General features: G+C 38.6%; 3 protein-coding genes across 4 annotated transcripts; 2 read left to right on the top strand and 1 right to left on the bottom strand.

The window, feature by feature from the left end:
• Positions 1 to 1,773: 1,773 nt before the first annotated feature.
• LOC124065129 (endoribonuclease ZC3H12A) lies at positions 1,774 to 8,933 on the top strand. The gene is made up of 6 exons (XM_046400240.1): positions 1,774 to 2,001; positions 3,126 to 3,574; positions 4,088 to 4,227; positions 6,331 to 6,565; positions 6,774 to 6,880; positions 7,055 to 8,933. Exons 2-6 carry the CDS (start codon positions 3,198 to 3,200, stop codon positions 8,083 to 8,085), a joined length of 1,890 nt encoding a protein of 629 aa, XP_046256196.1. The 5' UTR covers positions 1,774 to 2,001; positions 3,126 to 3,197; the 3' UTR covers positions 8,086 to 8,933.
• A 1,076-nt stretch (positions 8,934 to 10,009) lies between these two features.
• Positions 10,010 to 11,006, bottom strand: LOC124065200 (tubulin-specific chaperone E). The gene is made up of 2 exons (XM_046400377.1): positions 10,821 to 11,006; positions 10,010 to 10,220 (listed from the first exon to the last, which is right to left on the bottom strand). Exons 1-2 carry the CDS (start codon positions 11,000 to 11,002, stop codon positions 10,163 to 10,165), a joined length of 240 nt encoding a protein of 79 aa, XP_046256333.1. The 5' UTR covers positions 11,003 to 11,006; the 3' UTR covers positions 10,010 to 10,162.
• Positions 11,007 to 17,144: 6,138 nt separating this feature from the next.
• LOC124064494 (cell wall integrity and stress response component 4) lies at positions 17,145 to 25,247 on the top strand. Of its 2 annotated transcripts, none has more exons than XM_046399017.1 (10): positions 17,145 to 17,222; positions 18,254 to 18,356; positions 20,094 to 20,169; positions 21,179 to 21,607; positions 21,837 to 21,889; positions 22,007 to 22,102; positions 22,237 to 22,396; positions 22,547 to 22,626; positions 23,647 to 23,748; positions 24,084 to 25,247. In XM_046399017.1, the coding sequence occupies exons 3-10, from the start codon at positions 20,133 to 20,135 to the stop codon at positions 24,336 to 24,338; spliced, it is 1,212 nt and encodes a 403-aa protein (XP_046254973.1). In that variant the 5' UTR covers positions 17,145 to 17,222; positions 18,254 to 18,356; positions 20,094 to 20,132; the 3' UTR covers positions 24,339 to 25,247. The 2 variants fall into 2 exon arrangements, with proteins under 2 accessions (XP_046254973.1, XP_046254972.1); XM_046399016.1 differs by having other exon boundaries at positions 20,066 to 20,169.
• The last annotated feature ends 900 nt before the right edge of the window (positions 25,248 to 26,147 follow it).

The following is a 26,147-nucleotide window of genomic DNA, read 5'->3' as shown; positions in this document are numbered from 1 at the left end:
ACTTCAAAATCATGCTCAAAAACCTAAAAACCACTGCCTCAAATAAACCACTAACACAAAATATTTCAATTCTGTCATTATTTTTGTATTGTAAAGAGAGATGTGCTGCCAAACCACTAGGGGGCAGATTACCTGTCAGATTTTTAATGCAGGAGGCTTCATATTTTTTCTGTTATCTGTACATCCTTCTCATGCTCATAAACACAATGTCTCAGGCTTGCCATGAAGAGATTTCTTCAAATTTATTACAAATATTCATTCGGACCCAAAGATGAACTGATTAGATTTTGGTGGTCAAAGGTCAAGGTTGCTGTGACCTCTTGTTAATCCCGTTCTCATGAACACAATTCTCAAGATCACCTTGAGGGAATGTCTGAAGGATGACATAATTAGATTATGGTGGTCAAAGGACACCATGACCTCACAAAACATGTTTTTATCCATAACTCAAGAATTCAAGAATATCCAAAAGGTCAAATCTCGATAGTTAGGCTATAATTGCTGCTAGCCAAGAGACTGAAAACTGAAACTGAAATTGGTTGAGACATGTAAACCTTATGTCACTTTTATCTGTAAAAATGGCAGCTCCCCTGTATGCTTGTATTTGTATACAGGTCAGTCTTAGCCTTTCCAGTATGTTGGTGAGGTTGACAATTTGACATTGTGTAAGCCCTGATAATGTAGGCCAGGATAGCTTAAATTAAAAAGAGAACATATCACGGAGAGAGTTAGCAAAGGTGTAAGTTTGTAGGTTTTATTTATTTATTATTTAAACTTATTATCCACGTTTATCTTAACTTCACTAGAGGTACTGTTGAGGGGTTTTTTTTATTATTATTTTTGATGTTGATATTGTTGATGTATTGTGGGGGAGCGGTGATGGGGGTTTAATAAGAAATTACGTGTGTTATGTATTGTATTGTACTGAATAATATTATATGTGAAATGAAAAATCAATAGAAACATTGTTAATAATACTGGATTAATTGTTCAGCTAATATTACAGCAATGTCAAGCTAATTTCCACAAGCAAGTTAATGGTCATTTCCATTACATATTAGCATAGAGCTAATAGACAATATGCTAGTACATACATATAAAACTGATTCAGGAATTTTGAAAAACTGATTCAGGAATCATAATAAAAGAATGAAATGAAATTCCCTAAGTGAATCAATTTCCGGCTGGAACAATAGTGCACCTTCATCACTCAGTCACTCAGTCACAGTATCAGGGCGGGCGTCTGCACACCAACCATGAGAGGAGATAAGAGATTCAGTGATATAAGTGTGAGGCTACTCCAAAAAAAGACAAAAGTAGCTGCTGTTCCGGTCTGAAGTTTTCCACTTTACTTCACTCTTCTCACTGAATCATCAGAGTGTTTTTCTGTTCGTTAAAGCACACAGATGCTTTAAAACTAACCCGGAAAAACTACTTTTTGACTGGAAAATCAATCATTTGCAATTTACTGCAGGCAACACCTGGTCAAACAATATCTTTACTAACATTTTACTTCCCCCATTCTTTCCCCTGTCATGTCTTTCTAATATTTATTTTTTTTAATTTAAATTATCACTTCAATCAGTTTCTTGCTTTGGCCACTATTTAGTGTTAATATGTAACTACTCTATGAATATTTTAACTTGAGTTTTTCTTAAACTTTTCTTTTGTTTTGTTTTTACACCAATGCCTGTAAATTGCCTAGTGGGACAACAGCAACTACAAAGAATATGCAAAACAAACTAGAGTATGGTAGAGTGACTGACTGTCAGCCAAAGGAAAAAGAAACACCTTATCTTATCTCTACTCCATGCAAATGTTTTTTCAAAGCTCCGCATGACTCCGTCAAAGGAAAGAGAAGAAGGGAAGAAGCATTTTTCCAAGAGGGAGGTGCTATGAAGTCCGAACCGTGTCAGAGTTACAGTAACTTCGAAAGACTGACAGAAGACAGTGACTAATGCACACAGATGGGACACGGGGAGAAAGACACGAACAGAGACGGTAAGCTGGACATTTATTTGTTTCGAAGAAACGGGTTGTTACCTGACCTGCCGACCGGTTAGCAGCGGAAACGAAAACTCGTCACCTGTGTCATGTCGGTGTACACAGCCGGTTTGTCCTCTAAAGCAAACTGTTGTTTATGTATCTTTTTTTTTATTATTTGTTCAGACAGTTAACATGTCTGAACAGATAACATACACGGCTGTAATGTGCGTAAAGCAGCGCGGCGTTTCTTCCTGCTGTGTACAGCTGTCTTTATTTAACAGTGAACAAAGCTTAGTGGGCGAGCAGACTTTACGGTAAAGTGTGTGTAAGCGAGACGGGCCCGTATCCGACACTCTGACGTAGGCAAGTCATTTCCATTTGATTTTGTCTCCCGATCACACACTTGACAATTACACCAGGTTATAAATTTACATGATATTAACATAAAATGAAACTTGTCGAAGGTCTGTTTGTAGCTTTTATCTGGTACACCAAATATTAATGTAATGTACCTGGTAACGTGGTAAATGGCGCGTGGCCCTTCTGTCAAAAGCATGTTAAGAAAGAATTGGCTAAATCTGATTTATGAAGGCATATTCAAATTTTAAGCAAAAATTATTTTAATGACAGGTTGATCTGCCAATTATTCTCTTGACTGATTCTCTTGATGTCGCAATATCAAGTCCAAAACCCCTAAACATTCCTATTCCTATCTTTTAAAAAACCAACAAATTCTCATTTTTGAGCACCTATCATTTTTGGCATTTTTGCATTAAAAGGAGTAATTAATGATTAACTTTGACGCAGTTAACTAACTGATTGATTGCAGCTGTAAAGTCAGTGCAGCTGCATATTTTCTCAGTCAAAACCCTTTAACTTTAACTTTAAAGTCTAAAATGACACACGAGACATCTGGGCTGCTGCAGTCCTGAAAAAACATATATGATATTAGATTTCAATGGCGAGCTTGCTGTAAACATCTTGCAGTCTCAGTGAGATTTGAAACAAGTCAATTTAGAAAACTGGGCGATGAGGTTGTTTTTTACAATTTTAATGACGGAATTTTAACAGAAAACTTGATTTTCACTGAATAAAATATGTCAAATAAACACGTGTTCCTGTTAAATGATTTCCTTCAGTCAGTGGATGAATATCACCCTGAAGCAGGATAACACATCTTCCAGGCTGCCGAAAAGAGGCCCAGATGCTCCATGATGGATCAGGAACTTCCCAGCCAGAGCTCCTCTTTGGACCTGCTCAAACCAGACAGCGAGGAGCTCCAGCTCAGAGTGGACTTCTTTAGGAAACTGGGTTACTCCTCAGCGGAGGTGAAGGCTGCTCTGGGGAAGCTTGGCCTAAGCACAGACACTAACTCCGTGCTGGGAGAGCTGGTCCGGAGCAGGACCAATGCTGCACCCTGCGTGTCCAGTTCTGACAGTGATGAGAGGAGCACAGCCCAGAAGGACCCTCTGCTGCCCCTCAGTTGGGCCCCTGGACCCTGCAGAATCACTCCACAACTTGGGGACCAGAAGAATGCAGAGACAGAATTGAGGCCTATTGTTATTGATGGCAGCAATGTTGCCATAAGGTAATCCTAATGTGTTTTTTTCTCTCTGCTTTATGTGATTATGGATCATTAATTTTGATTAATAATTCGCAATCCTTATAGCTGCATTGTTTTGCTACCATGAACCATGCTTCAATATGTGTACTCAAACGTGACATTACAACCAAGGCTGGTGTTGTCTACCTGGGTACAGTAGTGCTCCTGTAAAATAACACATTTTAATAACACACCCTGAAATATGCATTTTCCTCCACTGTCGTGTCACTTGATTATTTAACAAGGGCGTTCACCACCCTGTCTGTGCATGTTTTTGTAAAGACACTGCTACAATATGCAAATTCTAAGCACACACCTCAAAATCTCCACCTCTCAATACCTGTGAAGTGTAGCACAGGAGTTTCACAGTGTGTAATAGCCTGAGGGAAGGTTCACTGAGACAGAACATTCATGTTTACACACATTAACTGATGTTTTGCTGTTCCTTTTCATATTATTTATTGTCAAATTACTTCCGCTTTCATATTCTTTTCACAGTCATGGCAACAAGGAAGTGTTCTCATGTCGAGGCATCCAGCTGGCAGTGAATTTCTTCCTAGACAGAGGTCATACTACCATTACTGTGTTTGTTCCCACCTGGCGCAAAGAGCAGCCCCGACCCGATGCTCCTATAACAGGTGAGGATGCAAGAAATGAACAACCAAGAAAGACAGATGGTTCTAATCCAGCAGGTTGGATTTACTTTAGCCACACCAACATTTCTCAAAGCAGAAGCAATCTGGCTGAGATGTAGTGAGCAAAGACAGATGACAGCTTTTGCAGTCTTTAACATGCCTTCAAGTGGGAGGTGAGGCACTGTACAATATGGCTCAGCTGACCATGGGGCTTCCCGCACCACCATTCGGTCAATGACAATGACGCAATAACAGTTCACTTTCAAAATTTGTTGATAAGGGTTATTTCATGCATGTACTGTGCTCCAGAAACCGCAGAAAAAGAAGGGACTTTCCTAGTTTACAATACTTTATGCAAGTGGGAAGCACCAGCTTTGGAGAGCTAGACTCAAAGCCATGATGCATATCTTCTTTGGCATGAATCTTTTGAGGTTCTGCCTAAATAAATTGCACTTATCGCAGGCAAGCTGCTTTGTTGAGTCACTCCCATTGACTCCTGTCTAGAAAGAAGCAATCTAATATATCTAATATGATTTTCACTGATGGAAGAAATCCTCAGAAGTGAAAATCCTAAGTTAAGTTTAGTACAAAATGCACCTACCAACACCTTTAAAAGCTCATCAATTAACACATTCTGTTTAATTTGGGAGCAATAACTTCCTGGAAACTGGCCCCACCCAAGAAAGATTCCAGCACATAATCTCTATGTAAATTATTGTCATTTAGACTTTAAGTTTGCTAATTAACAAGATATAAAATGTTAACTGGTGAGTTTTGGAGGTTTTGGTCAGAGTGTTTGTAAAAAAATGTATTACCATATTTTCCAAAATGTTGAACCTCCTTTAATTAGTCAGTCACTCTTTTGCTTTGTTTCCTGTAGTTGAGTTAAATCGCTGACATTTTTGTCCTCTGTAGAGCTTCTCTTTCACCAAGAAATGTCAACACGACTGCCACTCATATCTCCTCTGACACTGCAGCTGTAGGTGTGGATATTCCTGTATCTGTGATTCATTCCCGCAACCATGAGATAATGTTTCAGTGCGGTCAGAGAAAGAACTACTGAACTCAGCCATTGAGCAACACAATTAAGATTGTGAAACAGAGATTTACCCAACAGGCTAATGAGTTACATTTCTGAATGACACCAATACAACAGCAAGTGTGGGTAACAGGTAACAGTGATCGGCTATAGCATTTTTCTGGGTGCATTGTGATCTGCCAGTCTCTGCCAGTAGAAAACAATAAAGACCTCTAAATTTCTGGCAGCTGAATCACATTTATGGGTGTATCTGAACAGTCCAGATTAATATCATTTCTTCACTGAGCCATTTCTTTGAGTAGAGGAGCTGTCTTTTATCCGGTCTTAATGTATCACAAGTTCAACCTATTCATCTGACAACTTGAACAACAGCAACAGCGATATAATGAAGGGTGGACCCAACAGTAAAAAACCGATGTATCATCACTATGTGGCGAGTGTGGAGCAATCTAAAGGTTCTGTTTTCAATGTGCGAACAAGGAAGTAAAATTCAGCCTGCATTACTTTCATGGGAAATTCCCATCAGGAAGTCCAGCTGTGTTTTTCTTCCACACCTAGTTTACTTGCAGTGAACTGTCTGGTTAAGTGCTGACAATCATCTACAGCAAGAGATCATATACAGCAAGTGGTTAAGTGAAGACAGGATAGACGAACAGAAGCACTCAGATAGAAAAGTGTCTTGAAGTGTTTGAGTGTATTGTTTGTAAGTGAGTCTCAAATCTCAGGAGTAAGATACATGAGTAAGCCTCATGTAACTCACTCTCTTGTTTATATATACAGGTTTCATGGTTCACTTCTTTGCATAGATAGGATGTTTTCAACTTACTTTTTCTGATGTCTTTTGTGATTAACTGTAAAATGCCTAATGCATTTCTTTTGGAGCTTTGTGTCTCTGTGTACTGACAAATAATGACTGACAAATTGTGTTGCATGACAAAGCTACGCACTATATAAAATGTTCAGTCAAAAACTATGACATACCAATAAATGCAATGAGATAGGGTAATACAAGTACCTCTACACAATCTCTCCACCATCATCTGACTCATGATTGTTTGAACCTTCAGATCAGCATATCCTGATGGAACTTGAAAAACGGAAAATAGTGGTCTTCACTCCATCGCGCCGGGTTGGTGGCAAGCGAGTGGTTTGCTATGATGACCGCTTTATTGTCAAGTTGGCGTATGAGTCAGATGGAGTAATAGTATCTAATGACACCTACCGTGACCTCCAAGGAGAAAGACCTGAGTGGAAGAAATGCATTGAGGAGAGGCTCCTCATGTATTCCTTTGTGAACGACAAGTAAGCAATTAGCCTGTTTTTCTGTCTAAGCCTGTGAGGATTCACATTTTGCTTCCATGAATTGTGTATAATGTGGCTCCAGAGGGCATATTGCATCTTGAGGGTGTAATCAGGGAAACATATTTATGCACCACCCATCTGATTTGTCACAAGTAAATGAAGAACTCAGCAATCAGTCATGTCTCTCTACCTTTTTTTTTTGTTTCAGGTTCATGCCCCCAGATGACCCTCTGGGCCGCCATGGCCCCAGCCTTGACAACTTCCTTCGGAAAAAACCTCTGCCGGTGGAGCAAAAGAAACAGCTCTGTCCTTATGGTAAGATATTATTAGCACTGAGCTCAGGAAGAGGAACTCCTCTGCTGCAACATGCAGTATTTTCATATTACATATTGTTAGACTTTTCATTCTTTTAGAGGAGAGGAAGGAATGTGGTTCTCAAATGAGATGTCCTGTAACTTTTGCGTCTACGTCTGTCTTTGTTTTCCCCAGACAAAAAGTGCACTTACGGCAACAAATGTAAATTCTACCATCCAGAGCGGACAAACCAGTCCTACCAGTCCTTGGCTGATGAACTGAGGGAGAAAGCACAGATTTCTACCGTAAAAGAAGAGAGAAATGTCAAATTATCACCGAGACATCTTCAATCTGATCCCGGGCCTGCTTACAGTTCCCGTTTCCATCCTCAAGACTCTCAAACAGAGTACATAAGAGACCAGCAAAGTTCTTCACATCCTGGTCAGGTTAGTGAGAATACACTGCTGTACTGGGAGGATCCAAGATCCAGAAGTCCAAATCATGTGCCCTGCTCTGTAACAGCAAACCAATGTCAGAAAGATTGGCCTGGTCCACACTCAATGACGAATCATTACTATGCCAGCATGGCTCACGAGTACCTGGATTCTGGTCTCGGCTCTTATGAGAGCCAGTACTCTGATTTTTCACATTGCCTCAGCAATTCTCACAGGGTCAGGTCCGAGCAGCAAAGTGCCCTCACTGGACCCAGACATGCCTCAGTGCACTTAGAGAAAAATAACATGAGCCAGTCCTGCAGTTGCTGTTCCCATGTACTGCCCTCAACCATTCGTCAGCAACATCCTAGAAGCCTGGACTCCAGTGGTCACCCAAAATATGACACCTACCCTCCTCATCTGTTCCCACTTGGTGGGCCTCACCAACACAGCCTCCCCAGCCATCTCAGATACAGTGGAGCCTCACATCATCAACAGAATTACTGGTCAGATCCCTTTCAGGGGCTACCCCAAGCCAGGACATCACATAGTCTTCCCTCTTCACACTCCCACAACTCTTGCTGCTCTTACGAAGGCCGTCAGTACAATTCCTGGGGCCAGCAACAGTCTGCTGCATTTGATCCACAAAGGTTGGAAGTCCGCAAGAAACTGCAAGCCATCTTCAACCCGTCTCAGGTGGATATCGTCATGGAAATGTTTCCTCATGTGATGGATGCAGAGAAGCTGGCAGCAGAGATCCTCAAGCAGAAGGCTGAGAGAGGGATATTCTGAAGATTTCAGTCAGACCTAACTCAATACTGGTGTTGTCAGAGCAAACAGAATCTCTTGAAAGGCTTTGAGTGATTAGAAAGTTAATTGCAAAGATGTTTCATTCTGTCTAATGTGCCATTGTAGAAGTGCAATTTGCCTGCTTATTTATAAACAGTTTAGAGAACCTGTTCCGACATATATGCAGTTAAGATTATCCTAAAATAAGATAATCCTTATTTTAGGATTTATTGTTTCATCAGTTGTATGAAATTGTAGTCAAACGTGACCTTGTCATCCATGTTTGGGATGAAAAGTGCCACTAGACCAAATAGATATAACTGTTTAGACTGTTGATGCATATTGTGTCAAATGTGATATCTTTTAATCTCAGAAGTTCTCATGTAATTACAAATTGCTGTATAAAAGTATTATTATTATTTTTCTTTTTTTCACTGTAATTCTCCAGAACAGCTTGATGTTCAATATTATCGCTGTGGGGTGCAGGAGCTACGGTATTCTTCAACATACAGGATTTACAGTAAATCCTAATTGAACAAGGAAACTGCAAAAGAGAATTTGCTACACATGAGAGGAATTTGCTGGTGTGTCAACACTCTTTTCCTGTACGTCAGCATCAGTTTCATGAAACATTCTCAGAATGTCAGAAACATTCTCTGCTGTAACACAACACATGTATTTAGGTCACTGTGCTATTATAAAATGACAATAAAAATGTGGAATTTAGTTCTCATGAATATTCAGATTTATATTCTCTTAGAAAATAAATTTTGTTATAATCCAAGATAAATTCATACTGAGCATGTGTAGGAAACATCATGTCACAAAAAAATAAAAAAAGTCAAGTTGGATATTATGTGTGTCAGTTGGGCTTATTGTAGAGTTACTGCTGTACCAGTCAGTCTTAAGCAAAGCTAATGCATTTGTAAATATGCCTCCAAAGTTTAATAGGCAATGAGGAATTCAGTATTGGCACTCTGTCATGTCTACATCGTAACATATTGCGGAAAATCCATGTATGTCTTTGACTCACCTACATTTTTTCTGACAAGTCAGGAGCCGCAGGGTTTTAAAACTAAAAAATTTGTTACTCTGCAGCTCATGCTGGAACCTTTCGGCAAATCATTCTGTTTTTCCAGTGTGCGAGGGGAAAGGTCAACCTGTGTGTGTGTGTATGTGTGTTTATACAACAGTTTCTGGCTGTTTTGGACTCGCTGGTGAATAACTATGTAGCTATCTATATTTATTTCCATTAAGACAGGAATTTGATCATATTCGGAGAACATGTAACCAATTAAAAATGGGTTACTCCTGTATTTCAACTTTTTAAACATGACATGCACACAGATATTCATGGCGCCCCTGACAATTCCTCTAGCACCACTGTTACAATGACATTTTAATTCAATTTAATTTCAGATTTGTTAAGCACCTTTATAATCCCCTGAACAGGAATAGGAAGAGGCTTATCTCTTTGATCTTCTGACTATTTTGGTTAATGGTTATTTGCAAAACTAACGAGATTGCCATCAGTTTCAGCTATATTTTGTGTTTAGTGCTAGTTAGTGAATGTTAGCATGTTAACATGCTCAGGTAACACAGTGAACATAGTGGACATTATACCTTCTAAACATTTACATCTTAGCATTAGCATTGTGTGTACGTTAGCATGCTGAGACAAACAATTTGACTCAGACAAAATTTTAAAAAATCACAGTGCTCAACGGGTTTTAAAGACCCATAATTGTCATTCTTGGAGGGTTTTTTTTTAGCCAGGCCTGAACTTCAGCTTAAGATCCAGTATTTCCCTGAGAAACTAAGACAATGCTTTGCTCGTTTTGTGAGCAGATCAGTACACCATCTATCTTAACAAAAGAATAGCAATTACCTTCCGCAGCTCTACTATCTGTCCAGGCTCACATGAAACTGATGAAATGATATTTTATTATTGTGAATAAACAGATAAGACACACATGACATACAAAACTTGATACAAAGATTTATCTCACTGAAATCCATGGCTGTAACTACTGTTCTGAATTCATTATGATGATGGTGATGATGACAGTCTGTGCTTTTGTCATTCCCAGGCCATCAGTAGCTTGTGGAATGGTACAAAGGCACCGTAGCCAGGTTTGCTGAAAGGGACATAAATAGAAATCATAATAAGTATTAAAATGACAGGCAAAGTTAATTTAAAATCAAATCTTCCTTAACTCAATGGGATAAACTCTTGAGGAAAATCAAAATAAAAGGCACAGGCTTGTGAAGAAAAACTAGTTGACGTCCTATTTCCACAAATGAGTCAGATTTTCATTGCTGTAGGCAAGTAAGTTCACACATCACACATCTTAAGATCACATCTCACTTCTTAAAGGCTGTAACTCGAGCATGCCAAGTTTACCTTAGCCTGAGATTGGAATGTTCAGTTCTGCCACCAAATAATTTGCTCAGGTATGTTTGGAGGAATTGTCTGGCTGTTACATACCGAACGCCTGGAATGTAATGCCTTGTAATGCTTGTTTCTAACCCAGGCTTTGGGACTTATCGTTTAAATAAAAAAATTATCCTGCCAGAACATCATCAGTGCAAATAAATGCACCGTGTAAATCTGCAAAGTGTTCGAGGGAGGTTTTGAATTGTCTTACAAAATAGTGGAATTGTCCCAGTAAACATCACTGAGAGACACATTAAGACTCTACATGCTGCTTGTGTTCTCAGGAAATTAGATCAGTTACCATTCAAAGTAGCTGTGTCCTCTGTGGCTACCGTTATGCAATCCATGATCAGGTGTCTGCAGCTCCACCCCAAGGTGGAGCTCTGCCTCCCCCTGCAGGTAGCCCAGGAAACGAATAGTTCCGGTACTGATCCGACCAGATGGCAGCATGATCCTGACCCGGTGACCCAGCTCCAGGTCCATGGGAGAGTGCGGTACAAAAGCCCTGTGAGGCCCTTGGGATGACCTCCATGATCTCACACTGGAGGAAGAGAGGTTTCAGGTCAGCCATACAACAACAATAGAGATGATGTCATCAATTTTGTAGTAGGCTTACTTTTAGTACTTTTATCACATACTTTAAGTACTTTTATCCCAAAAACCTAACGTTTGAAGTGAAATAAAATTAAAAAAAATTGTTATTTATGCTAAATATATAAAGCACATTGTGTAGTTTGACATTTTTGGGGGAAATGTTACATTTTGGGAAACCACTCGCCAGCTACCAGTTAGGTTAGCTTTGCACGCCTGCAGCCTGTGAAGATATTTTCTGCACAGACATGAGAATAGACAGTCTCCTCATATGGGCTGTACCTGGGTGCTGGAGATGAGGAGGAGGCAAGCCTTGAGCTCAGTGCTGATGATACGGATAACTGGCTGCCTGACCAACTGCTCGTGCAAGTGTGGCCTGTTGATGGCACCTCATGACCTGTGTGTTGGTCAAAAGTTCTTGAGAGACAGCCTGTCCATTAGAGAATAGCAGTTGCCATCGTTATTGGACTCAAAACATGTATGAAATGACTGAATGAACTCAGTGAGTAATACTCATGTACTTGAACACTCTTCAAAGACTTCTCCATTGTCGAGTTCTGACTCTCCCTGGTTATTACGGCTGCCCTCTTTGACCAACACTCCAGCATGAGAGGCCATCTAAGGAAAATGAGACAAGCTATCATTAATTACATTAAAGTCATCGACACAACCTCAACTACACCCCCAAACAAATTCACAGGCACACCTGTTTGTGTAGCTCTTCCTGTTTTCTTTGCAACTCTGCAAACCTCCTTTCCCATGATGCTCTCTCACAGGCAATCCTGGTCTTGAGTGACAGGATGTCTTTCTCAGCTTTGGTTAGTCTTTTATGAAGTGCAGCTGTACGGTCAGGACTGCCTGGTATGGCTGCAATCCCTTTACTTTCAGAACCTGACAGATAAAGTCAAGTGAGTTCATCACATCATATCTCTACTTGTGCTGACAAGATGTAAAGCATATTTACAATACAATGCAGGAGGACCTTTGGTTCCATAATCTAGATAAGAAAGCTCGTTCCTGGTTTACGTTTAACCCTGACAGATGTGATAGTTTTTAGTTTAGTAGTAGTGCAGTTCTTACACACAAGTTTTTTCAGCTGTCGGCTTGTGTCCTCTGGGATGTGTTGTTCTCTCGGCAAGAATTTGATTGCGTTGTAGGGACATATCTGCAGTGGAAATAAACGCAGCTTATATTCATCATAAGTGTCCACTCTTGTCACAGCATATCACTGACAAGATAGCCAAAAACAAATTTCACAGAACATACACTCACCCAAAGGAACCTGCAGGTGCATAGTATCCCCTTGAATGTCCATGTAAACACAGTCCACAGGATATATGCCGTCATGCTGAACCATATTCATCCCACGTTGTCCTATTCTGACTAGGGGGAAAATACAGTTAGTCTCAGTTATCTAGTACTACATTTACCTTACAGTTATAGTCACTACTTCACAAGATTTTGTGAAACTTCCATTTTAAAAACCATTTGTCATTTTGGCAATTAATTAATTGTAATAGTATTTTTTTATGCAAAAATTCCAAACAGTTTGCTGCTTTTACCTGCATTGCATTACAGTTAATTGAATAATTTTGAGGTTTAAACTATTGATCGGACAAATCAGACTTTTGATATGTCACTTTAAGCTGTGAGTAATTGTGACGGGAAATTCTCACTTATACCTCAAAATCCAAACAAAAGAACAAATAGTCAATAAAATGAGCAGATTAATTCATAATTAAATGAAAGTAATATCTGCAGTCCCAACATTAATACATGAATAATACCATACTATAGTTATTTATATAGTCTAGACTATACAACAATGTAAAGAATCTGAATATTATCTCCACCACTGATTATGGTTCATAAAGGGGTGAAGTAATTCAGCTGTAATGATATTTATCTCTGCATTTAAGTGTGCTAATGACCATTGTTTTACTGAACTGTGGTTTAATGAGTCCAAAGGATCCAGTGAAGGCTGGTAAAGAAAGTAGGCTATGCCATATGTAGGTGGGTGCCATCCTGCTATGACCTCATGCTCAAACAAACACACAGAAAAACAGAAACATAGATGGAAGCATACTGTCGAGCGAGCCGAACACTGACCTTTGCCAGAAGTTCAACTGTAGGATGGGAGGAAACAGTTCCATGTAGGGTCATGAGGAAGTGGTTGCTCTGATTTCTTCTCTGTGGGTTTGTCTAAGTCCCTGATGAAATGCTAATGTGGCGCACAGGGCTCACTGACCTGTTGCTATGCACCAGATCTATGTGAACAAGGCTGCTGACGACTGCTGGGTAGGTAAATCTTGTCTAATCTTCTTAGTCATGCAGTTACACAGTCCAGTTGCATCCAGTCTGCTTAATTTGGTCTACTGAGCCTTATCTATAAACACTGTGAGCCTCCACATGCAATGCAACTGTTGCCCCTGTTGGAGGACTCAGTGATAAGATCCATTTTTTCTGCCTGTCTTTTGACACAATTATAAGAAATAAAAAATAATAAAACACTTTTTTAAAAAAAAAATCCAGCCCAAACTTTGCATATATGTTCTTTATTTCCCATTTAATTCATGACACACCCTTTTCCAGCTCTTCATTGGTCTAACTCTTCATTCATATTTTCTAAATTGAGTAAAATATTAAAATCTGAGGGACTTTAGCCTTTAGGCTGTTTTTCCTATGATGATCCCCTAAGGTGGCATATGGACATGGTTACATAAAGATCAAATAAAACAGGTATAAAGTAAGTGGGCAGTGACACATAAAAGTGGAAAGTGATGAACAAATACACAAATATATAACTGAGCAAACAAGCACACTACGGTCAATTTTCATGAGATAGATTGGTCAACTCATATGTTGTTAGAGCTGAATACTTTTTCAAATTTAACCACTTGGATCAGTTCTTAAGTATTATTTAACTAACATGTTTCTTCTCTATCTGCTCTCTTATAAAGGCAAGAACTATACTAACAAACTAATATATTAGGCTGCTTTTAACTGCCCTATTTAAACAGAAATATTGCAGACATCTTGTGTATCATTTCCCTAAAATTAAGTTAGATTTTAAAGTTTGAACAATAGTGAATAAACAACATTAGTTAGTAAAGACTGAACCAGTGGTTTAAGAGTGCTTATATCAACTGATCATTGAAATCAAAGCCCTTTCATACAGAGAAACACTGTTAAGACACCACTAATGGACACTAAATGTAGAAAAGGGAGCCAAAAAAGACTTTTTACTCATTTTTTGATTCAGTGGTCCACACAGGGTTAATTACACAAATGATCAATGAATCTAATTACCTCAAATAAATTGAGACACTGTGATCCTGCAGCTTTTGGACAACCACCTCACAGTTTGGAGCCTCAGGGCAGTTTCCCATTTTGTTTGTCTGGTGATCCGGCCTTGAACTAAGGGGTTCTTTTAAAGGTTATAAACTAGACAGTGTGTGTATGGCTGCAGCGTGGGCCTGGCAGAACATCATCTTGATGATGTCTTAGGATTGTACTTACTAACTACAACTTAGAACTTTTTTGGTAGCTGTTGATGTTACCATTGTGGGCCCTCTGATCTGTGTATACATGGTGGCAATTTGACATATCATATATAACCATAAAATCCAGAAATGTTGCTATGTGGATGACAAATTTACGTCTTATCAAAAAAGAAAGTGCATAAGGGAATATTCATCAGTCACTATATTGTCTGTCAGACAGAAAGTTCTGCACATCCTAAAATGTCTTTTCAGTTAAATTAAAAATGCTTTATTTTGCTATGTGTTTAAAAGAGGAACTCCTATCTAATCATTATTTATCTGTTGTGAATGTTAACACTCTCATATTAGAGCTTAAAGTTGAAAGTTTAACCTTTTAATAACCGTTTCATTTGTATCCCAGTGTGCTGGAGCAAGATGGGTCACTGTCCTGCTATGCACTTACCATATTTACACTAAAGGCTGTTGCCTAATGTTTTGCTCAGTATGTACACTGTGTCCTTTGTTCAGCATTTCAAAACCATGAGAAGTATGACTATGAATGAATAAAATGATTTGCATTCCTTGGTTTGGTTTTGTTCATCATTGTTAAGCTCATGGGGAACTGAAATAATTCCAACCTCTGGATCCTGGAAACTTTTCCTGCGGTATATATACAAAGGACTGGCGACCAGTCCAGGGTGAACCCCGCCTCTCGCCCATAGTCAGCTGGGTTTGGCTCCAGCTCCCCGTGACCCTGACGGATAGAAAACGGTATGGAAAACGGATGGATGGATGGATATATACAAAGTTTTGGGAGTCAAATAGACCTTGTTGACTTGGATTATTTTCATTTGAAAAATTGTGTGTGTGTGTGTGTGTGTGTTGCTTGTTTCTGGCAGGTGATGATCAGAAACAGGATTATTAAAGATATATTTGTTCCACCTTAACTGATGCATTGTATATTTCACTCTAAGGAAACCAAGTGTGAAAAGGGCTGGCTTTTCTTCCTAGTTAATTATTCTATTGCTTGTACTATAGAGTCTTAGGTTTCAAAGTAAAGCAGGGCATTCGAGTGAAATGTGATCGTAATTGTTACGTGTGAATAGGCATATAAATTAAGCCCATACATAGGCAGCTTCTGTTTAGGTGTGCTGTGTACTGTATGTCTGTTGTCTGCATTCATTCAGTCTCTCATCTCTTTTCATGTCCTGACACACACACACCTACTTCTAAAAAGCAATCACATAGTAATACTAAATGCCCAGCTTCAGACAACAACAGTGATGTCTCAGTTATCTAAGCATCTTACAGTCACTCATTTGACTATATGATTATCAGACAATAGCAGAGAATGTTTTGGAATGCAAATTATAAAGATATTTGTTTGAAGGGACCAAAATAAAATTATTTGTAATATATTTGGGAAAATGCAAAGAGTCTCTGTGGTGTGTAGTGTACAGTAGTTTTGTGATATTAGAATAAACGAACGGACCCAACTGCCACAGATATCATGTTGATAGCATAACCTACATAACCCATAACCTGTTGATCACGAAATAAACTACTCTGTTCTTGTGAATGTTTTTGTAAACATATGGAAGATATACAGCTCGATATGTACAGGTGTGCATGTATGTAATGTGTATAATGTACACGTGCGGCCTGTGAAAACAAACACCTGAGTCAATACAACTTTTTTTGATAAAAGTTGCGGTTGTATATTTAGGGATTCTAAACGAATTTTGCTTGCAACCTGACATTTAGAGGAGGAGATAACACTGTTTCAAATCTGTCTTAAAACAGCACTGATGTCTCTGTATGAATACTGAAAGAGTACAACTTCATACTCAGTCGTAGTGTTAGAAGTTGTGTGGGCACATAAATTTTGAGATGGACAAGCTGATATTTTTTCCAGACACCAGCACCTGACAAAAAGAAATGTATAGCCCACTTGGCCCCCACTTAATAAATTGTTTTAATGGAAAAGTCAGTCCTGTCCATACTGGCCATGAAAAGATGTCTTCTTAAAACAGTTCCAATGTAAGTGATGGGGGACAGTCCTCTTTCAAAGTTCATTTGAAGCTGTATGAGATTTCAGCAGACTGAGTTACACAAATTAAGTGGTTATTTTCAATATTTAGTCCTTTTACTGTGAAACATCCACTTTGTGTTGCTGTAATTTCCCCATACTGCAGCTCAGCTAAGAAACACTGTCCAGGAGAAAAAAGAGGGACTTTTGTAGTAAAAAGGAGTTTTATTTTGTCTAACTGAGAATGCTGAAATTTCAGATTAGTTAACTGAACTTTAGAGTGAATTAAAGAAGTAAACACTGGATTTTGTCCCTGTTTCATACTGTCATGTCTTGTGTTTACGTTATGTTTTGTCTTTTGATTTTTGATCCATGTGTGTCTTGTGTTTCCATGTATTATGTTCCAGGTTTTTGTCTTATCCTGTCTTATTTTGAAAATGTCACTTCTACTGTGTGTGTCTGTTTCATGTAGCTTTGCTTTTGTTTGTCCTGATTAATTTCTCCCTCCTAATGTGTTTCACCTGTTTCACGTTGTCTTGTCTATGTGGTCCTTGTCTTCCCAGTCACTCTTGGTTGGATTGTTGTATGGTCTCCATGTCAGGTATGCCTTGCTTTGCCATGCTACGATTCTTGCCACAGTTTTTTGTTGATCCTTTTCCACAGAAAGTGTGAACCTTTTTGAATTAAGATTAAATTAAGGAGTACTATTTTGGACCTCATGGTCTTTATGTCATTATTATATATTAAGTGTATCCTAATAGGTAAACACTGCATATAGAGAGCTCCATAAATTAGAATAATGTGTCATTATAAATACAATTCAAAGCCAGAATTAATTGCACTACTTACAGAATTTCAGAAAAAACTCTCAAACTCTTAGTGTGTATCTTTAGTAACAACACCTTGAATAAGCCATGCATAGCAGACACAATTTCCATGTAGCTGTGATGAAAAAGGAAGGACTTCTGTCACCTGAATTGTGCAAGTGTCTTTTGTGCCATGCCCAAGAATTCTACGTTTCTTTTGGCCACAAAGAGGTAATTGTAGTCTGTGGAGGCTTTATGGCAGTAGAGTGGGAGTCTGATTTCACTTTGTGTTGAACAGAAACCAGGAGGTTCCCTATACAATCAGCCCACAGGGCACTGAAATCTCACCTGTACTCTTATAGGCTTAGCGAAGGCTTAATCCACTGAGTTAATTTTGTAAATCTTTGATTTATGGGTGCACAATTTAAGGTATCTTTCATAAAAGCAACCCAAACTGTGATGTATTTATGTGATGGAATATTTTTAATTATGTTGAGCTGAGATACAGTAAAGTGCTATTAAATGGTAAAATGTCATTTAAAGTATTTATTTACCTGTTAATGCAATTTTCTTGAACAGTTTTTTACATTTCCACTGAATTCAAGTCATTAAATTGATAATCTAATTTGGTCTCTTTTGGGTTGACCATAACTGAAAACCCGTAACAACTTGAAAATTCCCAAATTTGTTTTTCTTTGAAACATTACCTCATCAATTCTGAAGCATCTTAAGACCCACCCAGCAACAACAGGTTGTTAGTCTCCTCCTCTCACACTGGTATAGCTGTGCATGTGAGAGCTTTCCTTTCCTTTCCTGTTGTCGGCAGGAATCGAAGGGGGGAGGTGACAGAGAAAGGGAACACCACAGACGGTGTGTGTGTGAGAGAGCTCATTCACTTCAACCACAGCTGACAGAAAACTGCACTGCAGGTGAGTTCCCAAACATCACTCATTTTATATGATAAATTTGGTGAGCAAGTTAAATAGAGCAAATTTGATGTTTTTTGTTTTTTTGATATATGGGAGCAAATTTATCTATTCAGCAGTGGTAGAAGTATTCAGATGCTTTAAGTGCAGGTAACATTTAAAACATTTAAAATTCTTCTTGAATACAGTATTATGAGTACAATGTAGGTTACGTAAAGTATCAAAAGTGCAAGTGCTTGTGATCTGATGCAAAATGGTCTCCATTAATCTTTAAATTATGAAGTCTTCAAACTCCAAAAAGATGAACAATATTTTTTTAATATATTTTTGTTTTCTATACTCAAGATAATAATTTGTATACAAAGTTAGTGTCAGATCCAACCAGATAAATAAAAAAATATTCTTTTCTGAACATCAGGGTTTCCCTAATTCATCCGAGCAGAGCATCAACCCAAGCAGCTCTGACCAGCAACGTAACTGAAAACATCTGAGTGTATGTGGGCCTCTAATCAAAACAATGGTCATATTTAATTCAAGTATGTTTTATATGTAAAACCAAAGTAACTGTAGTAGTTACATACATGTAGTGAAGTAGAAAGTACAGTTTTTTTTTCCTCTGTAAAATGGTAGAGAAGTATAATGTAGCATGAACTGGATGAACTTAAATAAAGTGCAAGTGCTTGAGAAATATTTATCAATCAGATTGTTAATCCAAGAATTTGTCATTTAATGAGAAAAAAGAAAGCTCAAACCAGGTAAAACTATTGACATTTTCTTATGTTGTCATCAGGTAATCATGTAATTAAAATCTGAATCACATAATTCACCTGAACAACCTGATGAAAATGTACACAGTAAGTTCATGCAAAAGGCCAGCGGGAAGGTGTGATTTATGGCACGAGAATTTACCACCTCAACACGGCTCTTGACGCATTGTACATCAGAGTGAATATCTTCACGTTTTCCAATTAAACTCTGCATTTTGACATGAAAGCCAAAATGGCCACTGTTGTCACTCAGTTTCCAGGGAGTAAAGCCCCAGGGAGCCTGAGTTGCGATCCAAGGGAGAAAGGAAAATAACAAGCCATGCCGCTTAGTGGTTCTCCCAAGGGGGCTGGTAGAGGAACAAACACATTTTGATTGTGTTCACTGATAAACCACTGCGAAGAGTGACACTTGTAATATAATTGTGTGCCACTACACTTCACTAATTTTAGCAGGAATGACCTTGTGAGTGGGATGACCACTGCTGAACTGTTTATGATGCTTAAACTTAAAATGTTTTGAGGCTTTGGTTCTAGGTGCCACTAATGTGAGAAATAAAGTACAACTTTAAATCTCAGTCTCTCATTTATCAGTCTCTTTTCAACCAAACAGTTACGAGATCAGTTTCACCAGAACAATTGGAGGATTGTGGAAAGAGGAGGCCACAGATGACTTGGCTCTCACAGATCAAAAGGACTAGTGAGGTGGTTTACAATGAATGGGCAAGGCTGTAATTCAGAGACTTATTAGCTTTGGTAAACAGTTTGAATTGTGCCCACATCACCATCCATCACAAAGGCCTTTTGTTAGTACATAAATTAAGTCTGTTATTGCTCAGTTTATTCTGTAAGCCGAGATTTGTACTTGTGTCTATCTGTGGACACTGATAGCAGAATATCAGCTGTTTCATTCATGTTAATTATTTGTTTTACTCTTCCCCCTGCCAGGATTTTGCTAGATATGTCCTCATTGCAGGCCGGACAGAGAGCTCTCTCCCTTTCTGCTAATGTGATAATGGCCTCTACCACTTTTCTAAAAGACACACGTATGAGTGAGTATTTGTGTATGTAAATTCACTGTTAGCAGTCATATGCGTGCTCATGCTCAATTTATATTTAATTTATTTATATAAACTAAACAATATGTACAACAAAGACAGACACTGAATTCAGAAAATGACTTTCAGTATTTTAGTATTCTTATATCTAATATTCATATATATATTTATTTCACTTAAAGGCAACACTCACAATTTCTCATACAACCCAATACTATTGAAGTTAGGATGTTGTGTAAAATGTAAATAAAACAATGCAATTATTTGCTTACCCTTTTGATGCATACTCAGTTGAGAACAATACAAAGAGAATATATTTAATGTTATACCTTATTAACTTTATTGATTTTTTATAAATGTATGTTTATTTTGAATTTGATGGCAGCAGCACAATTCAAACAAAGTGAGACAGGGGCAACAAAAACAGCAATGTTCAAAGAAAACCTGTTCGGAACCTGCAAAGCAGGTGAAATTACATCAGTCCTTTGCATTCAGTTTTTACTTGCATTTTACACAGCATCCCAACTTTTTTGAGGTGAGATTGTGCAAAGTTTTGTGTTGGTCCATTGAATAAACGTTAAGATATTCAATTGGACAAACTTTGACAGATGATCATTAAAGTAATTATAATTTATCCTTGCAGCACCATGAACATCTACATCAAGTTTAATGGTTATCTACTCAACAGCTTAACTAAAAAGTCAGTGGGCTTTACCCTCTGAGGACTTCCAGGTAGAATTTGATGGCATTTCCCTCCTGGGCAAAAGGTTTCCAATAGCATCCAATCAAAGCAACAAATGTTGGCATTTTAGTATCAATTAAAAGTAAGAATTGTTACTTGGCCATTTTAATATTTTATTTTTAGGCTAACCAACGCAAGACAAATGCAGTTTACTCAATGTTATGAAAAATGTTTATCTAAGCTACCAAACTGCAATAAATTTAACATGTTCCAGTTTCTGTTCACTAAAATACATATTTTTCTTATTTTCCAAAATTCCAGGCTCCATTGGTACCTTGCGCCTCCTCCTTTTAGGAATTCTTCTCCCATCAGTATTAGTGTCAGGCCAAACTGTTAACTCTACTTCTTCCATAAGCTCCAATTTCTCCACTGCTGCCATCAACACCACTACTCAGTCCTCCATTATGACCTCTTCAGCCACAGCAATCACCAACTCCCAGCTCTCCACAGCCCCTACCTCTGGTAGCACAGCAGCCAGCACCTCTGCCCAGGTTTCAAACTCTGTCACCCCTGGAACTACAAACTCAGCCACCATCCAGTCTTCTTCGATGACCGCTGGCAGCACATCATCCACCACAGGCTCAATAACCAATAGCATCACAAACCCCACAACCACAGCAGGCTCTACCACACAGCCAACTGCCCCCTCTGGAAGCGCAACAATGACAACGACCCAGTCTACCTCTGGAGGTAATACAATGAACACCATCACCCAGTCTCCACGACTGCAGGCACTGGTTCCTCGACCTCGATGATGTCCACCAGTCAGTCATCAAATTCTACTGCTATGTTTTGTTTCACCAAACACTAGGATGCTTCAGTTCACCTTACAGGCTTTATTTTCCCATTATAATACAAGAAAACTACTGTTATTTGTCTTTCTTCATTGTTAATCATGACATCTATCTTTTTGTCACAGGTGGCATCTCTGGTATGAATGGAACCACTACATCAAGTTCTTCAATGAGCATGGCAAGTCAACCTTGTTAGACAGAATAGTATTGTTGCATTTGTGTGTTTTTCTTATTTCTTGCTATTCATCCCTCTAGCCTCTCATCTTCATTCATCTTTCATCTGTCTCAAACACAGTTATACTGCCCCTCGTTCGGCTGTAACTACTCGGACTGCTACACACTGTACACCACTCGGAATGCCACTTCATGTGGTGCTGGCGCCTACTGTCAGGTAGGGGGGGCAAACGACACTGACAGCCTCTGATCAAACCATCTGATTATAAGGGTCAGTGACATTTGTAGAAAGAAAAGAAGGTGAAGGAAATTAAAATGTGTCTTTTAATGTATCTTTCTGTAATTTATCAGCTGATAAGACAGATGGACATGTGGTACACTGTTGGCTGCAGCGCCTCCTGTGCAGATAGCTGCGTCAACGCCTCTCATACTGGTTGCTCTATGATTTGCTGCAATTATACTGACTGTATCAATGGCAGTTTTGCATCAATGATGATGACAACAAGCACAGGTAAAGAACATCTTCAACCTCCCAGTTTCATGACTGAGAACTGTTTTACTTATTTTACACTTGTGCACTTTTGGTCTGAAGTTAAAGTTCAGGAACCGAAATAAGCAAAATCTCTTTAACCTTTTGTTCTTTTCCTTGCGTGATTTTTAGTAACTACATCAACAACAAGAACAACAACCACACCAGCCACTACAACAACTACCATGAGTCCACAAACCACACCCGATAATGTAAGGACAAAAGGCTGCATGTGTGAGTGTGTCCTGATATGTGAATGGATGCATATTCTAGTGTCAAGATTAATTTAATTGTCCCGATGCAACACAAGATCATCTAACAAAATGAAAACTTAAGTTTCCAATGCTTGACATAAAAAAACAATAATTATAATAAACTATTGAATAAATATCACATCACAAAAATAAACATTTTATAGGTGTGATGGATGAGTTCAGGTAGAAGGGCAGTGCATGCTGTATCATTTGCCAGACGGTAGCAGGTTGAACAGGCTGGGGCTGGAGTGGATGTTGTCAGTATAGTATCCTTTGCCCTATATGCATTCGCCTCACCAGTATCACAGATTCTTGGTAAATTAGTATCAGTGATGTTCTGGGGGGATTTAATCACCTGCTACAGAACCTTTTTGTCCTAGGCCATGCACAAACCCTGACGGTTTGATCTTTCCAGTCAAGATGTCATTTCTGAGCTTTACTGGGTGGATGTGTTAGATGTCCATGATGCGATGTGAGATGATGATTCCCAAGAACCTAAAACTGTCGACTTGTTTCACCTCAGTTCCACTGATTTAGACAGGGGTGTGGGTCTTTGTCTCCTTTGTTCAAAAATCAACAATTAGCTCCCCGACATGAACTTTTATTGTCATAGGATAGTTCCAGGTTTGAATCCTGGTCTGAGCCCTTCTATATGGAGTTTGCATGTCCTCCCACAATACTAAAAACATGCACATGAGGTTAATTGCCTACTCTACATTGGCCCTAGGTGTGAGTGTGTGTATGAGTGGTTGTCTGTCTTTGTGTGTCAGCCCTACGACTGACTGGCGACCAGTCCAGGGTGTACTCTGCCTCTTGCCCATAGTCAGCTGGGATAGGCTCCAGTCCTCCCGTGACCCTGACAGATAAGTGGTATAGAAAATGGATGGATGGATACTTGCCACTCTCTCATTCTCTCTTTTTTTTTTTTTTTTTTTTTTTTTTTTAAACCACTGCTTTTTTTATGCACCGTTTAATCAGGGGAAAAAATGCCATCAAGGTACATGTACTGGCGCAACTTGCTACACAAATTTTGGAACGGCACCACTGCAAACCTGCTCCTCCTCACAGCCACATTGTCAGGTGAGAACTGCCACCATCAAAGACTATAACACAAATCACTTTGTTTTTCTGATTTGTTTAATAATTCAGTTCTAGATTTTTTTTTTTTTTTTTTTTTCAAAACTTGTTTTATGGACTATAGATAAGAGTGAGAAACTACCAAACATCAGCACTTTCAACTGGCTTTCTCACCTTGTTTCTGCAGGATGCACAAACAAAGTTATGCTTCTATAAATAAACATGGGACACCAACAAAATGAAAAAAAGATAGTGTTAAATATTTCAGCCTCATGTTTAGACTTTTAACCACTTGCAGGTCCTATGCTGTTCTGTCTCTCTCACTTTTGCATTTGCAGTTGAAAAAGGAGACCGTGGATTCCAATTTGCAGTGGACGGCAGGTTGCACCACCAACTGTTCCGGTGAAACCGCATGCAAGGCCTCTACACAACCACCATGTCATCTAGAGTGCTGCAACGCCACTATGACCTCCTCATGCCTATGGCTGAATGGCACAATGAATGTCCCCTCGTTTGCCACAAGAGGTCCTCATCTTAACACAGAAGTGATCGCCTCCTTACTGTGTCTGCTGGCCATCAGCTTGCTGCTGTGAGTGACCGAGCGTCGGCGTGCTCAGCTGCTGTGTGGGTCATTGCATAACCAGAGCTTTATGTAAGTTTCAGTCCCTCAAGGAAAAAAAGCTTAGCAGTGCAGAACACAAAGTTAAACCCATTTATCTCATTGATGTTCCTATTCTGACTGTACTGTATATATGTATGGAATTATGTAAAGCCTAAGTTGCAACCTTGGTTTTCTCTCTGTTCTATCAAAACTTCCCATGTTTTATGTCTGTTTCAAGACCAGTAAAAAAATGGCTTTGAACAGTATTTGTAAATGACGATAAACTAAACATGGCAGAAGCAACTCGGTCTTCACATTACTTACACATTTAGGAGCAAATCACCTTTGTAGTTACTAAACTTAGATAGTAAAATGAACTTTTTTTTTTCCCTCAGTAAAGCTTTAAGAAATGAATTTAAATTCCTAAACACCTTGTAATTTGTTTAGCCATGTTCATGTTAGTTCTTCTAGTACTTCTTCAAGAAAGCTGAAAACAGTTTGTGTCTTACTTCTGTTAAACTGATTATAGGCAAAGTTTAATGTTGGAATGGGTGAGTGAGCCTCAACATAACATTTCCGTTGTCATGTGTTCTATTACCAAAAATTCTCATATTATCGACTCTTCAAGCCATTGTGAGAGTGACACAGCTATGACTTTATATGCACTTTATGATACAAAATGTTGAGCTGTTACAAGGAGGTTTGCTGTTGCATTACTTTACATGTACTCATGCTGAAATGTGCAGCTTTGTACTTTTGGCTACTGATATTTTAGTGAATTATGAACTGGATGTCTATACTGTGTGGTTTACAAAGTATATTTTAAGGTATAATGGTGTCATGAATGTTAAATGTAAAATGAAATTGGAATTGTTTAAAATAAAATATCTGGTAAACTACATGATTATTCAAGTGATTCTTCATTTGATTGAGTCAGATTTTGCTATGAAATTTAAAGACTTATTTTTTTCAAACTTTGGCTAACTTCATAAGTGGTTAGGTGAGGGATTTGTCACATTTTCGAGAAGGTTTAGCTTCCAGAGAACAGTGGTGGAAAGTAACTAAGTGCTCAAAATTACTCAAGTGCTTTTAAGTATTTTAAAAAATACTTGACAATGTCTATGTCTTTGTTGCAGTTTAGATATCTATAAGTGGTTTGCAGTCCCACCAATGAGATGCATTTCACAAAAGCAATAAAAGTTAGAGAAAAGTCCAAACCAATGAATTCATAACTTTGTGTGTTTTACAACCTTTCAGTTCTATGATCTTTTTGAAAGACCCTCCGAAGGGTCCTGACTCCATACACTGCAGTTAGAAACTAGCACTGCTAGTACTAATAATATCATTTCTAATAGGCTAACATAAAAGGGACATTTTGCTGTTGATACTTTAAATACATTTTCCTGTAGTCTTACTTCAGTGAGAATTTTACTTATTTACTTGATGTGTGATTAAAAGATCTGAATACCACTATAAGCCAGATGTGAACGGATCTCATAGTGAAATACAACTGCTGGTCTTGACTTAAGAGACCAGCAGGAGAGCAGCAAATCAGATATTTTCTCCCTTCTACATTACATTTCAGATTTCTCCCTGCATGACTGTTGTTAAATCAGCCTAGTTGACATGTCGGTCAATATTAACCTAATATATCAATACTGTGTTCATCGGTCAGGTGAGTAACAAGAAATTATAATACAGAAATGCCAAATTGGGTTTGAGGCAATTTGGTGATGCCATTTTCAAAGCTGTCAGTTACTGGCAATGTATCTTTAAAAACAAATCTAAGGAACGTGGCAAG

Source organism: Scatophagus argus, chromosome 9 (assembly GCF_020382885.2).
Source record: "Scatophagus argus isolate fScaArg1 chromosome 9, fScaArg1.pri, whole genome shotgun sequence".
Classification (NCBI taxonomy): Eukaryota; Metazoa; Chordata; class Actinopteri; family Scatophagidae; genus Scatophagus; species Scatophagus argus.
This window is presented reverse-complemented; position numbering and strand designations above follow the sequence as displayed.

Excerpts from the sequence above, each read along its gene's own strand:
- LOC124065129 (XM_046400240.1), top strand. The coding sequence starts at position 3,198 with ATGATGGATCAGGAACTTCCCAGCCAGAGCTCCTCTTTGGACCTGCTC. Across the intron at positions 6,566-6,773 it reads TATTCCTTTGTGAACGACAA|GTTCATGCCCCCAGATGACC; the intron begins GTAAGCAATTAG and ends TTTTTGTTTCAG. Across the intron at positions 6,881-7,054 it reads GAAACAGCTCTGTCCTTATG|ACAAAAAGTGCACTTACGGC; the intron begins GTAAGATATTAT and ends TGTTTTCCCCAG.
- LOC124065200 (XM_046400377.1), bottom strand. The coding sequence starts at position 11,002 with ATGGACCTGGAGCTGGGTCACCGGGTCAGGATCATGCTGCCATCTGGT. Across the intron at positions 10,221-10,820 it reads GGACACAGCTACTTTGAATG|CAAACCTGGCTACGGTGCCT; the intron begins GTAACTGATCTA and ends TGTCCCTTTCAG.
- LOC124064494 (XM_046399016.1), top strand. The coding sequence starts at position 20,079 with ATGTCCTCATTGCAGGCCGGACAGAGAGCTCTCTCCCTTTCTGCTAAT. Across the intron at positions 22,103-22,236 it reads GTGCTGGCGCCTACTGTCAG|CTGATAAGACAGATGGACAT; the intron begins GTAGGGGGGGCA and ends GTAATTTATCAG. Across the intron at positions 22,627-23,646 it reads CACAAACCACACCCGATAAT|GGGAAAAAATGCCATCAAGG; the intron begins GTAAGGACAAAA and ends CCGTTTAATCAG.